General features: G+C 38.6%; 2 protein-coding genes across 3 annotated transcripts; both read right to left on the reverse strand.

The window, feature by feature from the left end:
* Window positions 1-622: 622 nt before the first annotated feature.
* Window positions 623-17565, reverse strand: LOC144201460 (kinesin-1 heavy chain). Of its 2 annotated transcripts, none has more exons than XM_077724120.1 (26): window positions 17134-17565; window positions 11359-11446; window positions 11219-11292; window positions 11043-11147; window positions 10927-10975; window positions 10709-10764; window positions 10540-10627; window positions 10337-10461; window positions 10168-10272; window positions 8905-9050; window positions 8689-8837; window positions 8196-8383; window positions 7769-7837; window positions 7495-7701; window positions 6608-6751; window positions 6343-6531; window positions 6152-6269; window positions 5478-5533; window positions 5290-5399; window positions 5110-5211; window positions 4624-4684; window positions 4465-4536; window positions 4248-4352; window positions 3944-4160; window positions 3384-3522; window positions 623-3273 (listed from the first exon to the last, which is right to left on the reverse strand). In XM_077724120.1, exons 1-26 carry the CDS (start codon window positions 17257-17259, stop codon window positions 3270-3272), a joined length of 2892 nt encoding a protein of 963 aa, XP_077580246.1. In that variant the 5' UTR covers window positions 17260-17565; the 3' UTR covers window positions 623-3269. The 2 variants fall into 2 exon arrangements, with proteins under 2 accessions (XP_077580246.1, XP_077580245.1); XM_077724119.1 differs by having other exon boundaries at window positions 6343-6534; window positions 17134-17564.
* Window positions 17566-19146: 1581 nt separating this feature from the next.
* Window positions 19147-23760, reverse strand: pold3 (polymerase (DNA-directed), delta 3, accessory subunit). Its single transcript, XM_077724360.1, has 12 exons — window positions 23588-23760; window positions 22942-22997; window positions 22747-22846; window positions 22636-22675; window positions 22426-22558; window positions 21569-21809; window positions 21335-21407; window positions 21103-21235; window positions 20828-20931; window positions 19702-19796; window positions 19544-19628; window positions 19147-19482 (listed from the first exon to the last, which is right to left on the reverse strand). The coding sequence occupies exons 1-12, from the start codon at window positions 23660-23662 to the stop codon at window positions 19292-19294; spliced, it is 1326 nt and encodes a 441-aa protein (XP_077580486.1). The 5' UTR covers window positions 23663-23760; the 3' UTR covers window positions 19147-19291.
* Window positions 23761-24921: the final 1161 nt, after the last annotated feature.

Below are 24921 nucleotides of genomic sequence, written 5' to 3' on the forward strand. Positions count from 1 at the left end.
AGACTGTAGCTTGGCTACGTCACAGTTCTCCACGTGAAACCCTGAACATTGAAGTTTAGGTTTTAATATGATCCCTTCCTTTAAAATATGTGTTATATTTTTTTTTTAGTCTTTAAACTTGCCGGAATAATGTCAATCTACAACGGTTGTCATCAGGTGGAGAATTGTTTCAGGAGGTCGGCGCACTAAATTTGCGGTCATTTCTTGAGATGCCTCAGGTGTTTTGACGCAAACAGAATTATAGCGCCCCCTAGGCATATATATATAATAAATAATATATATAATATATATAAATATATCACACCAAAAACTACACATGAGTATTGATCAAGGGGCTTCAAAAAATCACTTGCAATGAGCCAAATTAAATCTTTTTGTAAATCAAAGTACATAAAAAATATTTTCCCCTAGAAAAAAATACTTTTAGGAAAGTCTTTTAAGCAAACCTATATTTAGGACTGAGAAAACAATCAAGGAAAAATCTGTCAAGAAAGCCATTCTAATGAAATGTCTATATACTAAAAAAATAAAAGGTAACTATAAAGTTCTTTCCAATTGAATAAAATATGAAGTCAACACATGCCTCATGAATAATTGTCCAAAGAATCAAAGTGACAAGATCTGAACATGTTTACTGATAATTATTTAATCACACATACATTTACATCATGCAGTCAATCCCCAAAACAAAAACAAACAAAAAACAACCAAAAAAACGGGCGATATCATCTGCATCTGTCACAACTCCAACTTTGTGCCCCAGTTAGCCAGGAATGATCCAGTACCTTTTGTCCACTAATGGATTTCCCCCCCGAGCAACAACAACAACAACCCTTTAAAAATGGACCATCTATTACACAGTAATAAAAAAGTGGCATTTTTTAACGTTAAATTTCGAAAGAAGTTCAATGGAAGCCACAAATATGCTTTAATTGTAGTCATTTATTTACTCTTTAAACTATGTTTCCATTTCATATCCAGTTTTTGGTGGAAGGTGAAAGACAGGAAAAACATTTGGAGGTCCATGCTAATCTACTGATTCATGGGGGGGATTACAAAGAGGGTGGGAGGGGGGCGCTTCTATACATACACAGTCCTTTCACAGACGCAAAGGGGGTCGTAGGGGAGTGCTAGCGTCCAGCCTAATGTGGGATTCAAATCCTAAACAGATGGAGTGCTTTCAAAACTGGATGCTAAATGCTTGCTGTACACTTGTCAAGTCCAGGTTGAAATATTTTCATCTTTAAATAAGTGGATGATGTTTTCTTTCAAATGGTAAATATTACATGAGGGTGTGTGTGTTGTTCAGTGTATATTACAGTATATATTGCACTTGCACGTGGTGTTAGCGTCCTCATGCTGGGATTACAACGCACCAAAGGATTATTAAGGCCACACCCAGAAAGAAAAAATATATATATAAAAAAAAATGAGACAATCAATATTGTTGGAGTTTGTTTAAGATAGAAGCCATTTATCAGAGTGGATTTTAAAGGAGGAAAATTACTTTCCAGGATGAATATAATTTTATGGGGGAAATCAATTATAAAATGATTATGGTGAAGAAAAAAATAATCAAGGAAGGAGAAAAAAATTAAATATAAAGTATGTATTATAATTTTTGCAATTATTTTCTTTTTAGAACAATCCCATTGCTACTTTTAACCTGATAAAATATCCAAACTTTTTCATTAACAATGAGTATTATATTGGCCTTAATTCTTCCCAGTTTCCTATCATGTGCATTTATTTTGCATTTTCCTTTCAGTAGTGTGGGCTTAATAGTCCTCCGTAAAAATGCACTGGGGCCTCACTGGGTTTAAAAAAAAAAAGTAGACAACATAACCCGAAAAACCAAAATTAACAATGATCACTAGAAAAAAAAATCTGACACCTTTGTATTGACTTAAATAAATCTATGTCAACTTTTGAACCCGGCCAGATATTGGCAAATGTCCCCTCTGGTGAACATGTGAGGTCTGCGGGTCGCTTTCAGGGCTTTCAAAATGTTCGGGAGCCGCGAGGGGGGGAATTGTTTGCAGCTATAAATAGTCATCATGATGAGTAAAAACACACAAGTAGCTTGACAGAGTGTTTCGCCGGCATTAAAAAGCATGGTCTGGATCATGGGCATCCGTTCCGTTTTTTTTTTTTTTTGTGACATAGCGAATTTGCAGATTTAAGTTAAGCATAAAAACAAATGTCATCCACGCATGTCCACTTAAATACATCTACAGTACATGTTTGCATGGCTGCTGCTGCTTTTTCTTTTTGGCCCGCCTTCACAAACATGTGAGCACAAAATGAGCGGGGCACTGACAAGTAGGGACAAATTTCTGTACTACAACTTTTGTCGACTTAGCTGACGGACAAAAAGGAACCAGACAATCACACTTAATTAACAAGGTAAGAGAAACTAGAGATTATGAGAGGGAGGAAAACTTGGTGATGGGTAGGGAAGTTGGGGATGAAAAGGATGGAAAGGGTTGTGTTAAAATGGCAGGAAGGGTGGAAAAAATGAGGGACAAAAGATGAAAATGAGGAAGGAATGCTGTCAAGTAACTTGAATTAAAGAAGGAAGGATACTTAAATAATCATCTTTTTTTTATGTCACCGTAAATTGAAAAAAAATGCACTGTAAATGTCAGCATCCACTTTGACCCACCCTGTATACATACTATGTATTCCTTCTTTCTTAGAGTTGAGAACATGTGCCGCAATGAGGAAAATGTAGGCGACGTTATTTAACCTACATTGCTACGTGCAGTCGTAGGATTTTTCCTTTTTTTTCTTTGATTATTTATTACATTTTGTATTACATTCAGCTCAGGTGGGGAGGCGAAGAGTGTGGTAGTGTTGTGTGGGGGGGGTAGGGGGGGGGGCAGCAGTGCACACCTACTGGCACGACGACTACAATGACAGACATGTGCAAAAAAACGAAGAGACGAAGGCTGGACATTCAATCGGCGTGCAGTTTTTGCCGCTGCGGTTCACTGAGACATTTGGCTTGTTTGGATGATATATTCAATTTTAGTTGCTCACTTTGTAAACTCAATGCACTGTGGGTAAGCGGGTCAGAGCTATACAGCCAGGAATATTTCCTATGTATACGTATTCATAGTCCGCACACTCACTCCTGCGCGGTTGTGAAGCTGTATTGGAATGACGGGACTTGGGGTGGGGGGGCGCTAAGAGGGCTGAGAGTGTGTAGGGGGCGGTTGGATGATATTGGCTTCGTCTGGTGTCATCCTTCGTCTTTACTGCTCGATTCAGCTGCATGTGCAAGAAAGGAGAGAGAGAAGAGGAGTCAATACATTGTGTATCTATCATGAAAGTCAAATAAACCTTTTTGTATGTGTGAGTGATGGCCGCAATGGGCGTACTTCTTGTCTCCTTTGGGAGTGCCGCCACCGCCTCTGATGGCCACTGTCTGGCTGTTCTGGTAGAAACCTCCTCCGCTGCGGTTGATGTTGGGATGTGTGGGGGACGCCACAGGCTGCTGCCCGGGCCTGATTGGCTTGGCTGTGGCAACAGAGGGAGAGAGATTATTAAACTTGGAATTGTACAAGCACAATATTAACCTTGAGGAAAAGCTCAATATGGGCATAAATAATAAATATACAACAAGTTAAATTAAACCCAACTTTCTCCCATTGTCATAAAATTATAATACTAACATTTGGAAGTACATTATTCTGTTTAAATACAGAGATCTGAATCCTAATTCTACTAAGACAAAGAGTCTCCATTTTGAAGCTTATTTATCATCCCAAATATTAATGTTTTTGTTACTGTTTATTCATGGTAATGTTATTATTTTGGCAGCTTCTTTCCTCAAACAAATTTTCAGTTATCTTGTCATTTATCCAAATGCTGCTGACACTAATAGAAAGAATCTCATTCCAGGGACTTTCTTGCATTGCCAGTCCATTTTTGCACTGACCGATTTGCGCCGAGTGTCCCCGCCTGGCCATGTTCTTGGCCCTGACAGCCTCCTTAATGCGGTCCACCTCCTGCTGGTAGCGCTTGCGGTCGCGTGCGGCATTCTCCTTAGCCTCCTTCAGTGCAGACTCCAGCGCCTTGACTCGCTCAGCTGTAGCGCGAAGGCGCTTCTCCAGTTTTGGAAGCTCACACCTAAGGTCTGCATTGTCACGAACCAGCTGACAACATGGAGGGTGGGAGGATTAATTGCACGGATAGGAATAGTGTTAGACAGGAGCGCAAATGGGAAGATTTTCCAAACTTACCTGTTTGTGAACCTTGGTGAGCTGCTCAAGATTGTTCTCAAGAAAGGATATTTTCTGCTTTTGAGCAGCACTCCCCCCAGTGTCATCAGAGTCCATTTCCGCACTCTGCACACAAATGAAACAACACAAATTTGTATTTTTTCACCACACCCTGCAGTTTCGTGCAGTTTCTGCTAAAACACTAACATACAAGTAATTCTCCTATTCACATCCTCACCTTTTTCACCCGTGTTGCCAAGTCCTGGACAAAAAGCTTCCTTAGATTGTGAAGGGTCTGTAGCTCCTTAGCCTGGAAGAGAAGATGGAAAAACAAAAGATGTCTTATTTAGAAGGCTTTTCAAAAACGACTGGATATGAGAAAGAAGTAAGAACTCACCACTGTCTCCTCCAGACCTTTCAAATCCTGTCTGGCCTGCTCCCTCCTGTCCTGCATCACCCTGGTTGAACAGAGGATATCAAAGTTCATGTAAAGTCCCTCTATACCGCAACTAGGACCCATCCAGAACAGGCAACGAAATGGTAGGTCAAGGAAAAGTTCCCTAACATAACTAAAGACAATGGTTATCTTCGGGAGCAAATGTTTTTTGGATGCCTTCCCGGACATTCTTATTAAAAAAACGGACTAAAGTGCCAGGGTTCACATGATTCGCATATTCCATTTGAAATGTCATTCCTTTGAATACTTAAATATTTTTTTTCCTGAATTGTCAACAAGAACTTTTCCACTAATATGTAATTATACATCGACATGGTTTCAACAAGTCAACAGGCCCCTAGAAGGCAACCATAATTACAATGTCACCCATGATAAATCTATTGTAAGATCCATGATGTCATTCTTTCAAAATATATAAAAACCTACGTGAGCTCATGTAGCTTGCGGCTCTTGTCTTGGTCAGTGTTCTTGAGCTTTTCATGCTCCACTCGCAGTCTCTCCTGCTCCAGCATGATCTTTTGGTTCAAGCTGGGAAAATATAGCATTATTAATAAGTACCGCATCCCACGAGGATGGAAGTTACAGTGTAGTAGTAGTCTCTCTTACTCTTGCAATTCAGTGATGAGCTTCTCCTTGTTGTCCAGCTCATCCCTCAGGCTGCTGATCTGTTTCTGGTGAGTCTCACGGTGAGAGTGGATCTGCTTCTCCACGGCTTCCTGTCACACAACAAGTATTACTGTTTGGGGGAATAATTGGGGAGAATGGAGGTGAATTCCAAAAGCCGAGTTGCACACCTTTACTTCGTTGGCGGTTTGGATCTCATTCTCCTTCTCCATGGCGTGCACTTTCTCTGCAAAATACACAAGAAAATGCGTCACTTCGACAGAGAACAGCAATGTGGGCAATTGGGGTGACTTAAGCAATTACTTTTGAATAATTGGTGATGTATGACAGCCTGAAGTTCATTATATTTTCTGCAGGGATTTTTGACATGGATATAACAAAAGCAGCTGGATGGACAGCATACAAAGCCAGTCCAGTGAATCCTTTCTAACATATTATTTGAATTATTCGCAGACAATACACATACGCACATATCTAATCAGTCTAAAACTGTCTCTCAATAATTTGAAACGCTTAGAAAGAACACCATTTGTAATTGTTAACCTGGTTGAGCTTGCTTTTTATGACTAATTCCTAGGAATTTGCATTTCTGAGACACATTCTAGGACAACAATATTGTAATACACTGAAGCACACAAAATAACTTTATATTGTGATTTGGGACTTTTCAATGTGTATAGCATTTATTTTTATCCCACAATAATAAATAAATCTGTTGGATTTGTTACTGATTCATTTAATTTCCTCTAATTTTGATAAGAAAGAAATTTGGGAAAGCTTTCCAAATAAATAGGTGTATGCAAATTCTCAGCACAATCGTGTGGCCTGAAAGATTGTGATGTACCTTGAGCGCTGAGTTTGACGAGTTCCTCGTTGAGAGAGTCCACATTCTCCTCCAGTTGCCTCTTCTTGTGTTCCACATTCTGCAGGTACTCCGTCAGGGACTTGATCTTGGCTTCATGCTGCAAAATGGAGGAACCAATGAGTTCTTCAGCAGCATTCTCAAACCAAAATTGTGGTGGAAGTGATACCGACCTGCGAGATCCGCAGCTGACAGGCAGCCAGCTCCTTTTCGTTCTCGTCTATCTTTTTGTTGCTTTCGGACTGGGTGCCTTCAAGCTGCTTGCAGCGTTTCACCATGCTCTTCACCTCAGACTTCATCTTGCTTATGTACAGACGAGCGACTGTGAACTCCTCGTCGATCAAGCCGCTGCCGCCCTCGTGCTGCTATGAAGGGAGGAATACCGATGAGGGACACGGGTGCAAAGCTCTCCAGTGTTATATTTCCTGTTCTCCTCACCTTGATGTCGTTGCTGCCAACGGCAATGCCAATTTCTGCAAGGTCTTTGAGAAGTGACGACATCATTTCTGTCATCCTCTTCTTCTGGTGGTTGGACATCTCCTTCAGCTTTTGTAGCTCAGAGTCCAACGATGACAAGATGGACTGAAAAGAAGAAAACAGACATTTACAACTGATTTTTCATGTATTGTTTTCATTATAGGTTTTGTTGTTTAACAGGAGTGTTCTTATTTGCAATATTTTAGTAGATGTCCCTTTTTGTTCACCTCTGCAAACATTCTTATTCTCACAAACTAACTTGCTCCCATTGGTGGTGGTAAACAAATGTTAATTGCTGCAAAAACTCCTAGTTCAAAGTGATTGCATGTCCACTAGTACAAACAGATTTAAATTCATAGTATTTGAATGCAAAGAGTAATATGAGGTCAATGAAAACAAAAGAGGCAATAGTTGGCTGACTAGCACAGAGGTCAACTATGAATATTTAACCTTCGAATTTAAGCTCTTCACTTTGATTAGCTCTTGGTGGGCAAGTGTTTATGTTTATACTGTGACCCTCTGGTCTAGAACAAAAGCCAAGTGAAGAGCAAAGACAAAAAACAATCCCAAGTAAGGTATAAATAAATAAATTAAAAACAATGGCCCAAAGTCAAGAACACAGTCAGAAACCAAAGAATATCAAACCAAAACACCATGACTCGGTCCAAGAACAGTGGGGGGAAATAAGACAGTAAAAAAAACAATCCATAAAAAATCAATCAAGAACCCATTAGAAGACCCAATATAAAAAGGTGAAAAACAACCAAAATTAGGTTTCAAAGATGACCAAGAATGATTTCATGCACCAAACTTAGAATAAAATTTTGGATTTTCTGTCTTTTCCTCACCGATTTCTGGCTTAGTTCCTCACTGATGACCTCAAACTCCTTGGTCTTGTCCTCCACCTCTTGGCTCTTTTGGTCATAGTTGACGGCTAGCTCCTCCAGAGCCTGCAGCACCTCCTTCACCTCCTCCTTGGAGGCTTCATTCTCCGACTGCAGGCGGTTGAGCTCGGCCTGGAGGTTCTCGTGGTCACGGCGTGATGATACAAGCAGCTGGACGAAGATAAAGTCGATTTAACAAAAATGCAAGGCCATTTGTTTTTGAGTCTCAAGGACGCACCTCCTCCTGGTCCAGCATCTGCTGCTTCAGTTTCTCGGCCAGCTGGCTCTGTTGGTTGATCTCTTCATCCTGGAATGAAAAAGGATAGGCTCAGTGATATTAACATGAGATGTGGTTTGAGAAACAAATGTAAAATTTATATTCCCGAACAACTTTTGCCATAAAATCAGTAGTTGTTACAATCACTCCATTACGTTCCACGAAGGGAATATTAATTCAGAAAAAAATATTGAAGTGAATTAAATTAAAATAGTAATATGGTTCTGAGGAAAAAAAAAATCTCAACAGGTTCTATCTCATTAAATAAAGATGAAATACAAATGCATAATCTGCTGACAATGGTGCACATTTGAAAGAACCCGCCCTGGGTGGCATGCCTACTAACCCAGAGAAACTATTTTCATGCCCCCATTATGACGTTATTCACCTTGTCGTCCAGCTGCTTGTATAGCTTGGACAGCTCGGCCTCACATTTGTCTTTCTCTACATCAGTGAGGCGCACGCCAGGCACGTTAGGCGTGGACGCGGGCTTGTCATTGAGGATGTTGTCCAAGGCCAGTACCTCGGCATTGGCCTTCTCCTTGTCAAACTGCTCTTCTACTGGCACGCTCTCGCCTTGAAGATGGAAACGCTTATGTGAATATATTTGCATATTTACAATGGTGCTGGACAATACTTTTACTTATCAATTCTTATTCCTAATGCTTTAAAATAATAGTATTCTGATAAGGAGGCATGTAATTGATTTCAAATTGTAGTAATTTACTTGACCTATTTTCTTTTCTTACAGTGTAACATTGACAACAAGGTACGAACAAAAACCTGTTGTATCCTTAATCAAAAACCAGGAAATATAATTGTAACATTTAAAGGACTTAAATTTATACTGACAAAAAAACAACCAATTGCATTCATCTCACCATTTCGCCAGCGATTGAGCTCATTTTCCAACCAGGTAACGGTATTCCTCAGGGTCTTGTTCTTCTCTTTCTCCCGCTCGTACTTTTGCTTCCACTGTTCTGCTGTAAGCTCTACGTTGACCGTCACTGTGTTCTTGATGGTCTTTGCTCTGTATAGAGAAAACACGCCTCATGTTAAAAGTTGCCCAATTGAATTTTTTTTCAATCCAATCCAACCTTTGTCCAAACATGAGGGTTGATTTGGTTTCACATTCGTTGTAGGAGGAAGGCGAGCAACAGATGACAATTGTGGTGCGACAATTGCCGCCCAGCGAGTCCTGAAGAATACGTGTCATCTTGCTGTCTCGGTATGGGATGTAGGCCTAGACAGCACACAAATAAATATAATAAACTTAAGAGGCTGATGTATGCTAGTGCGTTCTTATTCACGGCATTTGAATCTTATATTTGAACTCTTGAGTTGGGTCACTGGTATCCCAGAGAGGCACAGTGGGAAAAGTTTCCTTTTAGTTACCTAATTTGGGATAATTTAAGTCACAAAATAATAGGGTTTTTTCGAAGAGTAAGTTCCAAAAAGTATTGCCAATGAGCTTTAAAACCCAAACTTGAGGCAATTGAAATATACCACAAACTATGCAAGTAGTAAGTATTCTTTAAGAGGGGAAATGGGTTTAAGGAGAATCCGGGGGCACATAGAATAACTGACAATTACAAAGAGTGAATTTGGGGGTGATGAGATGCACCGATTTGTCAGTTCTGAAAGTAGAAGCCTCATTAAATGGAGTAAACCAGTGAAAGTGAATATATGATATAGGGTTAAGAATGTTTAAATGTTCATTTTAACATGGCTTGGATAGTCAATGCTTTTAGGTTAGAGACAATTTGGCCCTTGGATCCAAATGTAATTGATCTCAGCTTTGGTTGACCACCTGATTCTATTCTCTTCCGCTCAATGATTTGGTTTTGTGATATAATTCACATTTTGTCTCAGAACATCACTGCCTCCTGAACTGTTGTTTTTTAAATGCAAATGAAGGTCAGGGGGCAACGTATCTATTTTTTCTGCCAATTATCTTATATTCGCTTATGTAGCAAGACAGCTGTGAGGTCAAATGAGGTGAAGGACAGAGAAGATAGCCGACTACATCCTGCTGAGATGGAGAAAAGAAAATTTCAAGGATCACCATTGTGAATTGGGATTATGTGGATTACATTTTACATGATGCAGTCCTTAAAAATGGCATAATTTGTGTTTAAATATCAAAGAGAAAATAAAAAAATGCATGCCTTGCAAGAATTTGGGTCTTAGGGGGTTAATATATGTTTGTTCTGATGAAATTTAAAATTCTTATAGACCGAAAAATATTGTACTCATTTTTCATATTTGGGGGGAAGAAAAATGAAATAAAAATGTAAATGATACTGAAAATACAGAGTTGTTATCACTGCAAGCTTAAGCGATGCAATCAAGGTACTTACTGTTCCTTCTGCCAGAGCAGAGATGACGTTGCCGAGAGACGACAGTGACTTATTGATGTTCTTGGCTTCGTCGAGTACAGCTCCCTCCGCTCCCGTTTTGCTGACCTAAAGATCAACTAGCATTAGGGACAGTTGCTAACATCAGGAGTTGTTTTAGGCCTTTCAGCACCTTTTCACTACCGGCCAAATCCACTAGGTAGAGTTTTCCACTCAGCTTCTGCTCTGTTTGGGTGTTCTCCTGCTTGACATTGATCAGGAAAATGCTGTGACTCCTGGAGCTGTGCTCATTCATGTCTAGGGAAGGAAGACATTCAAATCAGAGCCTTTGAAACACAATATGTATCTTAATGTGGAGAGGACTCATTTCCTTACTTGTGACTGCTACATGTCTATTGGATTTGCCTTCGTCAATGGTGTCCATGACCTCGTCTGGACTGCAGACAAAGCGCTCGGTACAACCCTGAGAGCACAAGACCGGACCTTAACAACAACAACAAATCGGACCCTTAACCAGTTAGTCCACTTGTGTAGTATATCTCACCTTAACATAGGGCACTCTATTTTTGTCTTCGTGCACTGACAAATTGGTCTTTGACACTGGAGGAAAAAAATGTGGGTAAGATAAGAATTCCCAATAGGTTGGATATTGAAAGTGTCAGGGATGCCCTTCCAAACAACATACACTGCCCTCCATTGTTCTTTCAACTGGAAACATAATTAAGCCAGATAGGTACAGGACAGAAAGGTTGATCCACTTACCATCCAATAAGTCCCGGATTTTGTCTAAGTAAATTTCAAAATAGGAAACCTGAAACAGAAGAGTTATTTTAGGCCTCATTTAATCAAATATCAGAGGTCCTAGTCTAGTGGCTCACTTTGATATGAAACTCCAGGTTCTCATCCATCGAATAAATGTAGTTAAAGATGTCCTGCACTATCCTGGGGATGATTCCCATGGCATCTGTGTCATGGAGATTTCCCTAAGGACCAGAATGTTAATGTTAGGAGGTAAAGGCAACATTGATGTAGGTGCTTATTTCTTTAAACACACCTCCATGGTGTGCGTTTTCCCAGAGGATGTTTGACCGTAGGCAAAAATTGTCCCATTGTATCCCTCAAGAACATCTACAAAACACAAAAATTAAATTAAAAAAAAAAACATACCATACCATCTTTATTTTGTTATCTCACCTTTGACAATCTTTTGGGCGCAGGCATTGTACACTTGCTCTTGTGTCGTGCTGGACTGAAAAACTCGATCAAACATGTATGGTTTGCTCTGTGAAAAAATACAAAGAAAAAATAAAACATTAAAAAAGGAAAAACTGAGTTATTAACAGAATTATTAGAATTCCTGTGTCTCTGAATGTCTGTCTGTGAAAAAGTCATGATAACATTTCAGTTTTTTAGGTCAATCAACATCATCTTAATCACCAGTAGACAACAATACCGTTTTTTTTAAGGGGTCAGTGTCGCTACAATAAAAAGACAACTTTCTAGGCCGGTTTTCCAGGTGCAATATGATCACACAGGAAACTATTCATCCTAGGCAGGATGTCTTTACGCGCTCTAACTCTATGTTGAGTCATCTTGAGTCAGCTGGGTGGAGTTCCAAAGAGTTACCTCATGCAAAGACGCAGCTCTGGTGCGGATATATAACACCGAGATCCACTGTATGATATCACAGTTATGAATTACACGACATAAGTCATGTTCTTCACACTACAAACTTCCATGAGGGCAGCATGTAGTGTCGTAAAGGCAGCTTGGTATGTAAATCACCCCCAGACATTTGTGTGAACGTGAGCAATAAATGGAGAAAACAAAAAAGGATTGAATTGATGCACTCTGGACTAAACAGGGCATCTACATGAGTGATTTGCCTTTGTTGATTTATTAACATTTAGACATGAACAATCGACAGCAAATATCTTCGCGGAGAGCTTTAAGTTAAAATGCTGTTTGATGTTGCAATCTATTATTTTTGGGGGATGTGCAAGAGAGTTTATAAGTGCTCATTATTCCTTAAAAGCCATCATTTGAATGTGCTATAAGTGTGGCAGCCGACAGCAATTGCTTTCAACACAAATGTTCTTTTTTATTTTGTAGTTTTATTGGTCTTTTTTAACAGTTAAATGTTCCAGCACAGTATTTGGAGTACATAGCTAATTCTCTGAGAAATTCATTGAACTATACAAATTTAATGGGAAAAGAAAAAAAAAAAAAAGAAAAAAACATTAGACTATGTTGCTCATGCAAAGTTTGGTAGCTTTACATTGATTTGAAGGGCCACACTTTTCTCCAAATCGTGGAAATCCAGTTTGGTCCTTGTTGAACAATATGTGGCTCACAATTTGCAGTTTTACAACGTAATGATGGCTTCCAAGACTGAGTGTCCAAAGGACATTTAGCTAAGATATGTCTATGTTTGGCACCTTACCTCATATAATCTATGGTAAACAGGTGCTTGCATTTCAAGCACTGTTTGTCTTCTTAATTGGCTGATCATTCACTTCCTGTGTTTGAACCTGACGGCTGCCAACATGCTGCACTACTATCAGCCACGACAGTCAGCAGAGGCATACAATAGCAGAGCACCCATTTTGTCAACTCCCCATTGTTAACATGACCATTGGCCTTATAACCTACATTGGGTCTCTAGTGGTTTTCACTTTAAAAAAAATATGACAACGAAGATTTTGGCGGTGATAGTGTTCACCATGGACAATGGGAAGAGGTCTCTCTGGACTAGGCAGAACATAACTTGATAGCCCAACTTCACAATGGCTTCACTTTGATGCTCCACCCACATAGATGACTTCGCCCTTGCTTTGCTCAGATTTTGGCAAAATACCTAGTATCATTGTGAATTTTCTGTCGCAATTTGATTTAGAAGAGTTCTTCTGCTTTCTAAAAAGTTGTAACTAAAAACACCAACGCGTGTCCTTTGAAACACTAATGACAAATGTTCCTGAAACTGAAAAATAAATGTCATATTTACATATTTTAGTGAGGCATCCAACTGTCTGACAGATGTTCTGTTTTACCTTATAGCTTTTTTAATTTTGTTGTAGAACACAGATGTCTTGATTTTTTCCCCATTTAATTGACAGCTAATTTTCTTATCAAGCCAATGTGGTCAAATAATTACATGTCATACAAATAACTAATGAACGACTAAGCAACATAACTGCCCCATCACACATTATATTACCAATCAAACTATGAAAAACTACAGCCTCTAACATTTTAACTTTCTAACTTAATAATATAATAATCGGACATAGGCCATGTCGTCATCATCAACAACAACTAAAAGCCTACTTGCCATCACTTGTGATCTAAGACAGTGTTTCCCCAACCACTGTGCTGTGGAAATTGCAAGTCATACAATATAATATTCATAAAGAAAGAATAATGAATATAACGAGATTAAAAAGGAACTATTACAAGGTTAAAATCAAAACACGGTGAACATTAAATTATAGATTATACTATTACAAGATTCAAATTGTGAAAGTCATTTTGTTGCTTATTTTTCTATAACATGAACCAGAAGAGGACATCGACTTTTGGCGACATTAAGTCTGTGAGCACAATCTTTTTTGTGTGATATTAGGAGATTGAAGTAATAATTGGCATAAAATCGCGTGATTAAAAACATGACATGACTTATTTTTGCATCACTCGAACCGGAAGTTGTTTAGGGTCCGCAGACATTATCTTTTGGTGACATTAGGCCAGTGTGAAAATTTGATTTTGGAATAATTTGGGAGGTTTATGTGATTCCTGCTGATAAAACTTTGATGAGAATGACTATTGTTAATATAGGCAACATAGTTTTAAATCAAAATACTTTCAGCTGGTGGCATCCCTTAATATTTTAAAAAGGCTGCCACAGCTCAAAAAAGGTTGGAAAACACTGATCTAAGAGACTAAAATACTCGCTAAGGACACATCCAGAAATAAGACTGTCACATTTTCCTAGAGGAAGCAGACTGAACAGTGATGTAGCACTCTTAAAGAATCTCAGCACAATAAATAGCATTCGATCCCAGGGTAACTAATTGATTATAGTATCGGACTTGACTGTATGCGACCATGATTGGTCAAAACAGATCAACTGTTGTACTTGTCACAGCAGACACTTCAACGAGCACGCGCTATTTGGCTCCAGTCACAAGGCGCACTGGGATATTGACACTATTGCAGGCTGTCAGCAGCTGGCTGGGCTTGGCCACATCGGGTCGGGCTGGGCCATGCCTGAAAGTCATAGACTGCAAGCCTGCTTTTATTCAGACACCTCCAGAAACTTCTAAAGTCAACATGGCAGTTAAGTCTTTGTATTTTTAGGAGAGCAGAATTCTCAATAAAAGCAAACAGTCTAGGTTGTAAACTCTATCCAGAAACTATGAAAAAAAAGAAAACAAAGAAAATGAATCTCTAAATTTCATGAATTTCTTGATTTTGTCAGAAAAAATAAGGCCACATTGAAAAAAAATAAAATAAATTTCATGCTACATTGTTTAGCATGGTGGTCGATTGACTAGAGCAAAGATAGTCTTTACATATGTTGGTCAGTAATTAAAAGTAATTGATATTTTACATGCAGATATTTATTTTTCCAGTATTCTGATGTCTTCTTGTGATAACCTGTGCTCAAAAATTCTCTTATTTTTGTGTGTTTAGCTACCATGTTCGAAAGGATTATTTCTTTGTGCAGCAACAAACTCCGATGCAACTTGAAACCCTTCTATGAACATTGGATCATGTACTCAAAATTTTCCTATGTAGTAGTCAGGTTTTAAGACTACACATACTGTATCCCATGATCATTGCTAACTGTAATTTGTAGTTTGTCAGCCTTTGTGATCTTTTTTATTGAAACGCAACAATAATGTGAAACAGGAAAAGTACCTATCTGGAAACTAAAAGAGGGAAAGCATGGCACCAAAACATTGTATTCTGGGTCCACACTATTTCAACTTTTAATTATGTGTCTTGATCTGTCCATCAATTAAAGGAGAATGAGTCGTAAACAATTGGGTTGCGCTTTCCTCTATTGGCAAATTATAAACCTACAGTAGACTGCCTTCTGTTGGTTAATCATTCGCCAATTAATCAATTAGTGCTGATTAAAAAAAAAAACTTGGGCTATGGGAATCTAAATACCCACATAGTGTCAAGATGAACAGTTTACGGGTGACAGAAGAGATGGACTTCAAAGTTAGTATCCTCAACAATAGCAATCTGAGTGGCACCCTGAGAGGCATTCAAACTGTTATGCTATCTACTATAATGAATTAGTAAAAAAAAATGCTGAAATGAAAGTACAGAATGCTAATTTTTAGAGTACTACAGCAGTGATATACATGCGAGTATCCTTCCACTTCCAACGCCATTTCTCTGATATCCAATCATCCATAAGCCATTTATTTTTCTTAAGGGTAATGAGTTTCAAAAGATATTTTTAGGGGCAGTGAGTGTCATGAGACTAAACCAATCTAATTTCATATAATTGATTCTAAAATTGAACAGATAAATAGCTTTATTATAACTTCAGGCTTGGCTGAATTAAAAGTTCAACAAAAATAAGAAAATTAAGTCTTCAGAGATATTGAAGATATCCTGTGTTTTCAATGAGATTTTTTCCGTCTATTAGCCCAAAGTAAGTAAATTTGTTATCTATCCCTTTATTCATTTTTGTTGACGGTTACTGTAATTTTTGGACAATAAAGATAAATAAAGAAATATAAGCCGCACTCCATACATTTTCCCAAGAAAAATATATTTGATTGTTTAAGATGCGGGCAGTGCGAGTGGTTAGCAAGCTCTGGGGTCCTGGGTTCAAATCCAGGTCATGTCCATCTGTACAGAGTTTGCATTTTCTACCCGGGCCTGTGTGGGTTTCCACCAGGTACTCTAGTTCCCACCCACATTCCAAAAACATGCATGGTAGGCTGATTGGAAACTCTAAATTGCCCCTAGGTATAGTTGTACATAGTTGTCAATCTCCTTGTGTCCCCTGCCTCTAGCCCAGAGACAGCTGGGATTGGCTCCAGCACCCCCCACACCCTTAATGAAGATAAAGCAATTCAGAAAATGAGATGAGAGAAATGTCGATTATTGAGCAATATAAGAGGCAGTGTTCAATATCCAGGTAACTAAACGGATCCCAGTCACGTGGCAGAGAAACGTCATTGCTAATGCGGATAGGGGACGTTATTAAAAAAAATCCATAACATTGTGACGTAATAGCTTGAAAAGGGGCAGGATGCGTTCGATTTGACGTATAGCAATATGGATTCACCGTCACGTGACAGTGGAGCTGCGTCAAAAAGCACAATTTCGCAGGCATACAGTCATCGGGCAACATATATACAACCTTTTCATTCGTACATTTTTTGTTAAACACATCATGGGTTTCCCACAACATTTAAGCGTGGTAGCCAGAGAAGCTGGGGGCTACGTAATCGTTTTATTAAATAGAATGTAAAGAGCGATCAAGCTGAGTCAAAAGGCCGGCTGCATAGTCGCTATGAAATCATAACTCAACCCCTTGCCACAATACGTTCACATTTAGCGTCAGTTAAATGATACATAAATACATAAGTTCCAAATATGTTGCGCGCTAACGTGGCTAACTGGCAGTGTTGAGAGGCTTTGTTGATTGACAGCTGGTTAGCCGCATTCGGGGCTAACTTAGCCAAATGACTGACATTCAGACTTGACACACAGACGACAATATTCACCGAATATCAGATGATTGATTTTATTCCCAGTTACAGTTCACCGGACATCGGTGGCCTTTTCGGAGAGGGTCAAGCCCTCGAGCTAACAGGCTAAAGGCGCTAACTTACCATAAAGCTACAAGACAATTAAAATGGCGTATCGTTGACTTGAGCCCGGGGGCCCCGGTTGCAAGGTCTACAAAACAAAAGCCACGTTAGATGGCGTTTGACTTACCGATATAATAACAGTGTCTTCCCCTTGAAACTTGGGAATGTATCGGTCTCCTCTGGTCACCTCGGAGCTGTTGAGAGGCCTAAAACGGCACATCACTTTAATGGTGCACTCCGCCGGGTCGGCCATCTTCCACCACCGCGGTGCTTGCCTTTAAACGTCGGGAGAGATTGAACGCTCAAATGCTTCAAAAATCAATGTAATAAATAAAAAAGAAAAGTCTATCCCGGGGGACAAGTGAGGGCCCCCCCTCCTCGGTTCAATTGGGAAAGGGTGGAATCGCGATGGAGCCTTGGAGACAGCACGGCTTGTTTTTGCTTCTCATTCAGTCCCTTCGACAGTTAGGAAGCCATGACACCGGTGGATGAGTCTTGGTTGCTGGCTGGCTGGCTGCTGCTGCCCGGCCACCACCTCGCCTACGCCCCGCCCCACCCGCGTGCATGCGTGTGGATTGCTATGACATCACTCCCTCCTGGCAATGTTTAGACAGCATTTTGAAGTGCGGAGAGGGAAATAAACAATATACTTCCACCTAATATGGAAATAACATTTCAAATCAAAATTTGCAAATGGAGTGATTAGCACGTCAGCCTCACAGTGGTAAACCTGGGTTCAAATCCAGGTCGGTCCACCTGTGTGGAGTTTGCATGTTCTCGCCGGGCCTGTGTGGGTTTTCTCTGGGTACTACAGTTTATTCCCACATTCCAAAGACATGCATGGTAGGCTGATTGGATACTCTAAATCAGGGGTGTTAAACTCTTTGTTTTGTCACGGGCCACGTGGTAGTTTCAATTACATCCGGAGGGCCGTTATGTCTTCCAACTAGGCTGCCAAAATTAATCGATTAATAAATTGACAGCTTTCTTGATTGTGCTAATCGATAGATAATTTTTGATTATTTGAATTTCATCATAAAACAGAAAGTTGGCACTCATCATGTACTTTCTCGGGCCACACAAAATGATGCAATGGGCCAGATTTGGCCCGCGGGCCGCCACTTTGATACGGTTCTAAAATGAAACGAGGCATGAGTATGAGCGTAAATTGGTTACTTTTCTCCTTGTGCCTTGTGATTGGCTGGACAGCAAATCAGGGTGTCCCCCTCCTCTAGTGGGGATAAAGCGGTTCAGAATATAAAATGAGATGAGATACATCAAATTAAATTTGGAAAATAAAAAAGAATAAATCATTCATTCATTTTCTGAATCACTTTATCTTCACAAGGTTAACGGGGGTGCTGGGAACAAACCCAGTTGACTTTAGGCAGGAGGCAGGGATACCCTAAATTGAGAACCACAGCCTGACAATAAGTTGCAACAAAGGTAGGCCTTTTTCTCTTTCAAACCACTCCCCAAAGAGATTGTTTTCCGCTTCGGACAGACCAGTTCTACCAGACCCATTTGAGCACTTGCTTCAAGGGTGTGTCAAATGCTATGATAGAACAAGCACATAAAAAAAAACAACCCTTGTAATGTGAACCGGGAAAAAAGCCACAGATTGTCTTCTACGTAATGTGAATCACTCTAACAAGCTGGTATCATCCTTTCCAGCCACTTTAAAATCCACAAAGACAAATGTTTTGGACATTGTCATTTTCAATGTTTCAATATATATTAGTAAATGATTTGAATAAATCTACTCTTGATGCTCTCAGTGATGCTCAACTGAGGAATATGACAACATTAGATTGTTAAGGACTTGAATATGTTGACAATCTTATAAAGCAACCTGTCTATACTAGCGGTCAGGAGTCTATGGCGCACGAGCCACATCTGGCATTTATTGAGCACAATTGACAATCAGGCAATTGCAACTTAAATTTGGTGTTTAACTTTTATGTGTTGCGGTTTATTGCCTTTTACACTTAGAGCAATTGAACTATTTACATTAAAACCTGTTCAGAAAGCTCATTTATATACAGTGGTTTGTTTATATGAAGAAAATTGTCAATGATGTACACATTAGCAAAAAATGAATGATGAAATCATGATTGTGATTTAAAAAAAAACAAATCTGTATATGACATTCAAGTTTATTACAAATATGATTGAGATTTTACATCAGTATAAATGCAATATAAAAGCAATTGAACATGAACACAATTCCCCACACCTTATTGAATTTTACCACAGCTGGAGGAAAGTCCTATAGAATGTATTCTTCACTTCTTTTGAAAAAATCCCATGATGGAAGGTTGTTTTGTGGCTTTGTTCTCTGTTGTTTTCCTCAGACTTTTCTTCTCATTAATCGTTGCCGTTTTCGACCTGGCCTGATTTTTTGTCACCTGCTTGGTGGGTTCTGTGACGCTTTCTTCTTCTGAATACGACTCACTCTCGTAGCCTTTCTCTGTCACTGAAACAACAAACCAAAATTACAACCAAAAGCACAAAAGGACAATTTGACATTTTCTTACCAATGCAACCTTCTTCATCCATGTAAGTTTGAGATTTCAGGACACGCCTACGCTTGCGGATTTTAGTAGTCTTGGTGTATGCCGGCTGTGAACAAAGAAATGTTTTTTTTTATTCATCTTAATTATAACAAATAGGGCAAAAAAAGTTTGTTACAAACTTGTGAGGCAGGTTCCTTGGCGGGCACTGGTGAGACCTCTTTCACCACCCTTGGTGGTGGAGAATCTGGAATAACTGTGGGAGAATCTGGAATAACTGTGGGAAAATCAGACATGTTGTATTATTTGGGAATATCCACAGATTTCTAATACAAAGTCTAACTACTTCTAAAATGTAATTCAAATCTACCCTTTGTTTAAGATATGTATAAACGTATAAACAAACACTCACTGATTACATGTACTTCTTAATACAGTAATCCCTTGAATATCGCGGTTAATGTAGACCAGACATGGCCGCGATAATGGAAAAATCACGAGGTAGGGTCACCCCTACTATAACTTTTTTATTAGTGCTGAGTCCTAGTAACAAGAGTGACGTTTGCTTACAAGTTTTAGCGTGTATTTTCACATTTTTACGAACTTAAAAAAAAATCTAAAAAAATGAATAGCAGGAAAAAAATTGAGAATTCGCAATAAGTGAAGATGTGATAATCGAGGGATTACTGTACTTTGTTTTAGGACTGCAAAATAAAAGATGTGACTTGTGATATATGTGTTGAATATCACAATATAGATATTAGTGTGATTTTTAAAATTCCACTAAATCTCTTACATTTATTACCTAATAAAAAAATATCCAATTTTTCATCCTAAAAAGCAGGCAAAACATATTTGAAAGAATTTTTGGTAATGATGTTTGAGTATGATATGGAATAATGAGATAATCAAGTTTTTAACTGAACATAGATGCCAAAAGTCCCCTTTTTTCTCTTCTCTCGCTGGTCATTCCTCCCCCCTTTCTTTCTCTCATCTGATTTTAATAGCTGGCTGGATGCTATAAAATAATAAAACAATCACGTGCGCGTGGAAAGTCCTTGTTGAGTGCTGCATATTGCATGGAGGTAAAACAACAACAGATAGAATGGTAACAACAAACCCTGTATAAGTCAGGGGAAAAAAATAATGTTTTGGAGATTTCAACATTCCAAACTTGATATAAAATCAGTAACAGAAGTCATATATTTTTATAAGAATTTATCCAACTACTCATGTCAATTTCTAGATTGGATTAGAAATTTTGAGGCTAACCACACTGATGGGATGGACTTTAAAATGATATATTACCATTTTCGTCTTCACTGCTGTCAGAAACGGGTTTCTTGATCCTTCGCCGCTTCTTCTTTTCCTTCTCCTCCTCGCTGTCAGAATTCTGCAGACGTTTAGTTTTGCTTCGAGAAGAAAAGTGAAGTATGTGAAGTTACATGACTAATACGCACCTATGCTTAATCAATCTCTTTCAATGAATAAACAATACAGTGTGACAACCTCACAGGTTGAACACAATTTGGCAACATTAAAAATAGAAATGGTGTATCTGATCATTGTTAATCCCCACAAACCTTGAAACTTTCGTGTTTTTCGGTGGGTCTACCATGACCTTTTCTTTTTTTTCTTTTTCTAAAGTTTGGGGCTGAGCCGATGAAGACTCCGATGACATTTCTTCCTCCTTCTTCACAGGTTTGTCTTGCTTCTCTGAACCAAATAATTTAGTTAATATTTTACAAACAATGCTCATCATACATTCTTCTGAAGTTGAACTTTTGAACCCAAACATATTTTGTAATTACTTACTTGTGTTTTGATTGCCAAAAAAGTTCATCATGTGATTCGATTTTGTTGAAGCTTTCCCTTTAGGGATGTCCACCTATATTAAAAAGAAAAAAGAAACAGATTGAAATTATTCTTTAAATCAAAGATTGAAAATAATATTTTTCCAACAAATAAAAAAAACCTTGTTTAGGTTTGTGTGTAGATTCCAATTTCCATATTATAACACTACTTTATCAAAGTTGCATGAAAACAAACCTCTACAGGAGCTTCCTCTGACTTGATCTCATTGCTGAGATCTTTGCTTTTAGCTGCTGTAGTTTTACCAGCGAACATCCCCATAATGCCTTTGACTGGTTTAGCTTTATTAGCAGTAGTTTCGCTAGCAGAAACCTTCTTGCTCTGCTGTGGCTCCGGAGAAGGAAGAGGCGGAGCTTGCTGAAAATTGCGTTCCGATGCGGAGATGGGGACGGCATCCGCGCATCGGATGGCACTGTACCTGCAGAAAAATGATTGGCTTGTTATACTAATTAACTACCAAGTCAAAATGATCTATTCTACCCATATATTTATTAAGAAATATATCGAAGATTCTTACAACGTATGTTGATGTATGTTATTGAATATACAATTTAACTTTATTTGTATAGCAGCAAGGTAACTGAGGGTTATGGGGTTGTATTGTTGTTAGTGCTGGTGTGTTTGTGTGTGTTTATTACCAATAAAGGGCGCTAAATATACGTCAAATGTCCAAATATCAGCGTGGATAATCAGTTTGGCCCATTGGTTAATCTTTACCCAAAACCAACTTGAAGTAACCTGGAAATGGCCAATGATCCTCAGAAAGCCACCAACAAACAGGAAAAAAACTTGTAAATTCCCCCCAAATCAATAGGAAATGGTCATAAATTTATAAGAAGTGACCTGGAAGTACCATAAAATATCATGGAAGTGACGCAAAACTACCATCAACAAAGATAAAGTTCACCTAACCTGGCTGTAGATGCTCATCATTCATTGGACCCTCCTAGTTAAAATAGATGGGACATCTCGCGCCATCAATGGCGGCCATTAAGTTACCCTTTTAAGCTACCCTGTTTTAGAGATGGACATACTTGCTGCAGTTGAGCAGGTTATCTTTGAAGGCGTCGTAGTCAACGGTGTAAAGGGGCGCACTGTCTTTCAGCAGAGCTTTCTGGACGCTATAAATGTGCACGCTCACGATCAAACTCATCTTGGACTTAAAATCTGCATATAAAAGAAAACAGACCCAATTAATGCATATTTTTGCTTAAGGATCACAAGTTGTCGGGGAATTTACGCACCTTCTAGCTGCTCCTCACGCACAATTAAGAGTTTATGACTCTGATGAAGAAACAATACTTTAATAAACAATGATAATATATAAATTGTAGTTAAGATTATTTTTTGCATACCGTTTGACCGTTGTCCACACACTTTCCTGACACCAAGTAAGTCGCATGGAGCTGAGCTGAACTTTCCTTCCTTTTGTAGTCCAAGTAGTGATACAGCATCCTAAGTAAAAAATTTAAAAAAACAAATCAACAAATGTTTTTCATCACTCATTTGTCTTCTACAAACTGTTTTTAGATTTAAAAAAATGAACTTACTGTTTAGCTGTGTTGACATGGACTCCAAGAGTGAGACTCAGCCATTTGTATGTCACCTGTTCATGATTAAAGACATATTGGTATAAGTACATAACATGGAAATATTATATCTATAATCATAAAATCTCGTTGAAATCATTATCAATGTTTTGAGCCAGCGTCGTGACGGACGAGTGGTTAGCGGGTCGGCCTCACAGTTCTGGGTCCGATCCCAAGTCAGTCCTCACTGTGTGGAGCTTGTGTGTTCTCCCTGGGCTTGTGTTGGTTTTCCACAGGTACTCTACTTTCACATTCCAAAGACATGCATGGTAGGCTGTGTTTGTGAATTGTTGTCTGTCTAACGCGATTGGATGTACAAAACTACAGGGTAACCCAATGTACCGTAAGGCTGAATACATGTATAATAACAATATAGGTCTAATTGACGTTGTTTTAAGATCTTAAACACATGATCTGAAATAAAATCGAAGCCAAATGAATCCAAACATTTTAACAAAGTCATGTATTACAAATTTTATGAACTAAGCTCGGCGAATACACTTTTTAAAAGGTCTGTTTTGCCAATGGACATTCGGAATCTCAACATGGTTAAACGCTAACAATATTACATGAACTAGGAACGTCACAGTCAAGCAGCCGTTCTTACTATCTTGTCTTGGTCGTTGACGTATTCGTCGATATTATCCAGATAGAGCTCGTCCATTTTGTTCGTAAACTGCATTTAAGACTCGTTTTTTAAAACGCGCAACAGCGCGGGAAGACTTTATTTACTTCTTGTAACAGATCACATGTACACGCATGCGCGATAGCCACTTCCGGTATGTGATGCCATCTACAGGAGTTTGCGTTAATTGCAACGTGCCACTGCCCATCAAACCAGGATGCAAAACTAAAATTGAAAAATAAAAATAATAATAAAATAAAAATACAAAAGTCAATAAATCCGTATTTTAAGGCAGCTGATTGCAGGACACAAGGAAGTAAAAAAACCAACCAACCCACCAAAGTGGTGTCCCTTGAGATTTTTATCAATGCAAAAAGTGTTATAAAGCACTAAAATGTGATTGGGAAATACTGGGTTACTTAATGTGCCACATTAAACATTCACACGGCACATAACACAAATGATTTAATTTGCTGAAAGATTCCACACAGCAAATGAAGAAAATGCACTCGGCTAGTAAAAACGATGATAAACGCCGTTTGCCATTCTCCTCATTTTACAAGCTCATGTAGCAGCTGCTGAAATCATTTACAACATAAACTCAGCTTGTTCATCATTTTCTTCACCCATTTAACAAGAAGCCAATTTTTTTCGGGATCATTTGCTCTATTTACGCTGCTGTATAGTATATAAAAGCAACAACAACAACAACAACAACAACAACAACAAAACAAAACAATCCCCAACAATATCACATACAATTCATCATCAATTTATTGCAGGCTTAACTCCAAAAATTATAACCACTAAATTTGAAGGTTCTAAAAATGTAGTAGTAATCTTACCTTTTCCAGTGGGCAATTATGTGGTTTTAGACCAAGGGTGTCAGACTCGGTCAAGTTGGGTCGCGTCAACTTGATTTCAAGTGGGCCGGACCATTTTAGATATAATATTTAGATTTTTTTAAATAAATGGATTAAAAGAACTGGATTAAAAGTCCTTAATATTCATTTTCTAAAACAATGTTTGTTTTGGTCATTATGATATGTTCTTAGATTTTACAAAATGATTTTTGAACTAAAAACAGTAAAAAATGATTAAAAAATTACAATTATTGATTTAAAAAGGGGAAAATCAGCAAATTTAATATACATGTATAGTCTTCATTTTAGTTTGATCCTAAAACAGAAAGTCGGCACTCATGGTTTACGTTACCGGGCCACACAAAATGATGCGGAGGGCCAGATTTGGCCCCAGGGCCGCCACTTTGACACGTGTTTTAGACCATCAAAATGTTGTGCTTAAGTAGTAATTTT

The sequence above is a fragment of the Stigmatopora nigra genome, chromosome 9, assembly GCF_051989575.1.
Source record: "Stigmatopora nigra isolate UIUO_SnigA chromosome 9, RoL_Snig_1.1, whole genome shotgun sequence".
NCBI lineage: Eukaryota > Metazoa > Chordata > Actinopteri > Syngnathiformes > Syngnathidae > Stigmatopora > Stigmatopora nigra.

Excerpts from the sequence above, each read along its gene's own strand:
- LOC144201460 (XM_077724119.1), bottom strand. The coding sequence starts at position 17,259 with ATGGCCGACCCGGCGGAGTGCACCATTAAAGTGATGTGCCGTTTTAGG. Across the intron at positions 10,462-10,539 it reads TAGACATGTAGCAGTCACAA|ACATGAATGAGCACAGCTCC; the intron begins GTAAGGAAATGA and ends TTCCTTCCCTAG. Across the intron at positions 4,685-5,109 it reads CGCAAGCTACATGAGCTCAC|GGTGATGCAGGACAGGAGGG; the intron begins GTAGGTTTTTAT and ends CTGTTCAACCAG.
- pold3 (XM_077724360.1), bottom strand. The coding sequence starts at position 23,662 with ATGCAGTTTACGAACAAAATGGACGAGCTCTATCTGGATAATATCGAC. Across the intron at positions 22,998-23,587 it reads TCAACGACCAAGACAAGATA|GTGACATACAAATGGCTGAG; the intron begins GTAAGAACGGCT and ends AATCATGAACAG. Across the intron at positions 22,559-22,635 it reads GCGTGAGGAGCAGCTAGAAG|ATTTTAAGTCCAAGATGAGT; the intron begins GTGCGTAAATTC and ends TTTTATATGCAG.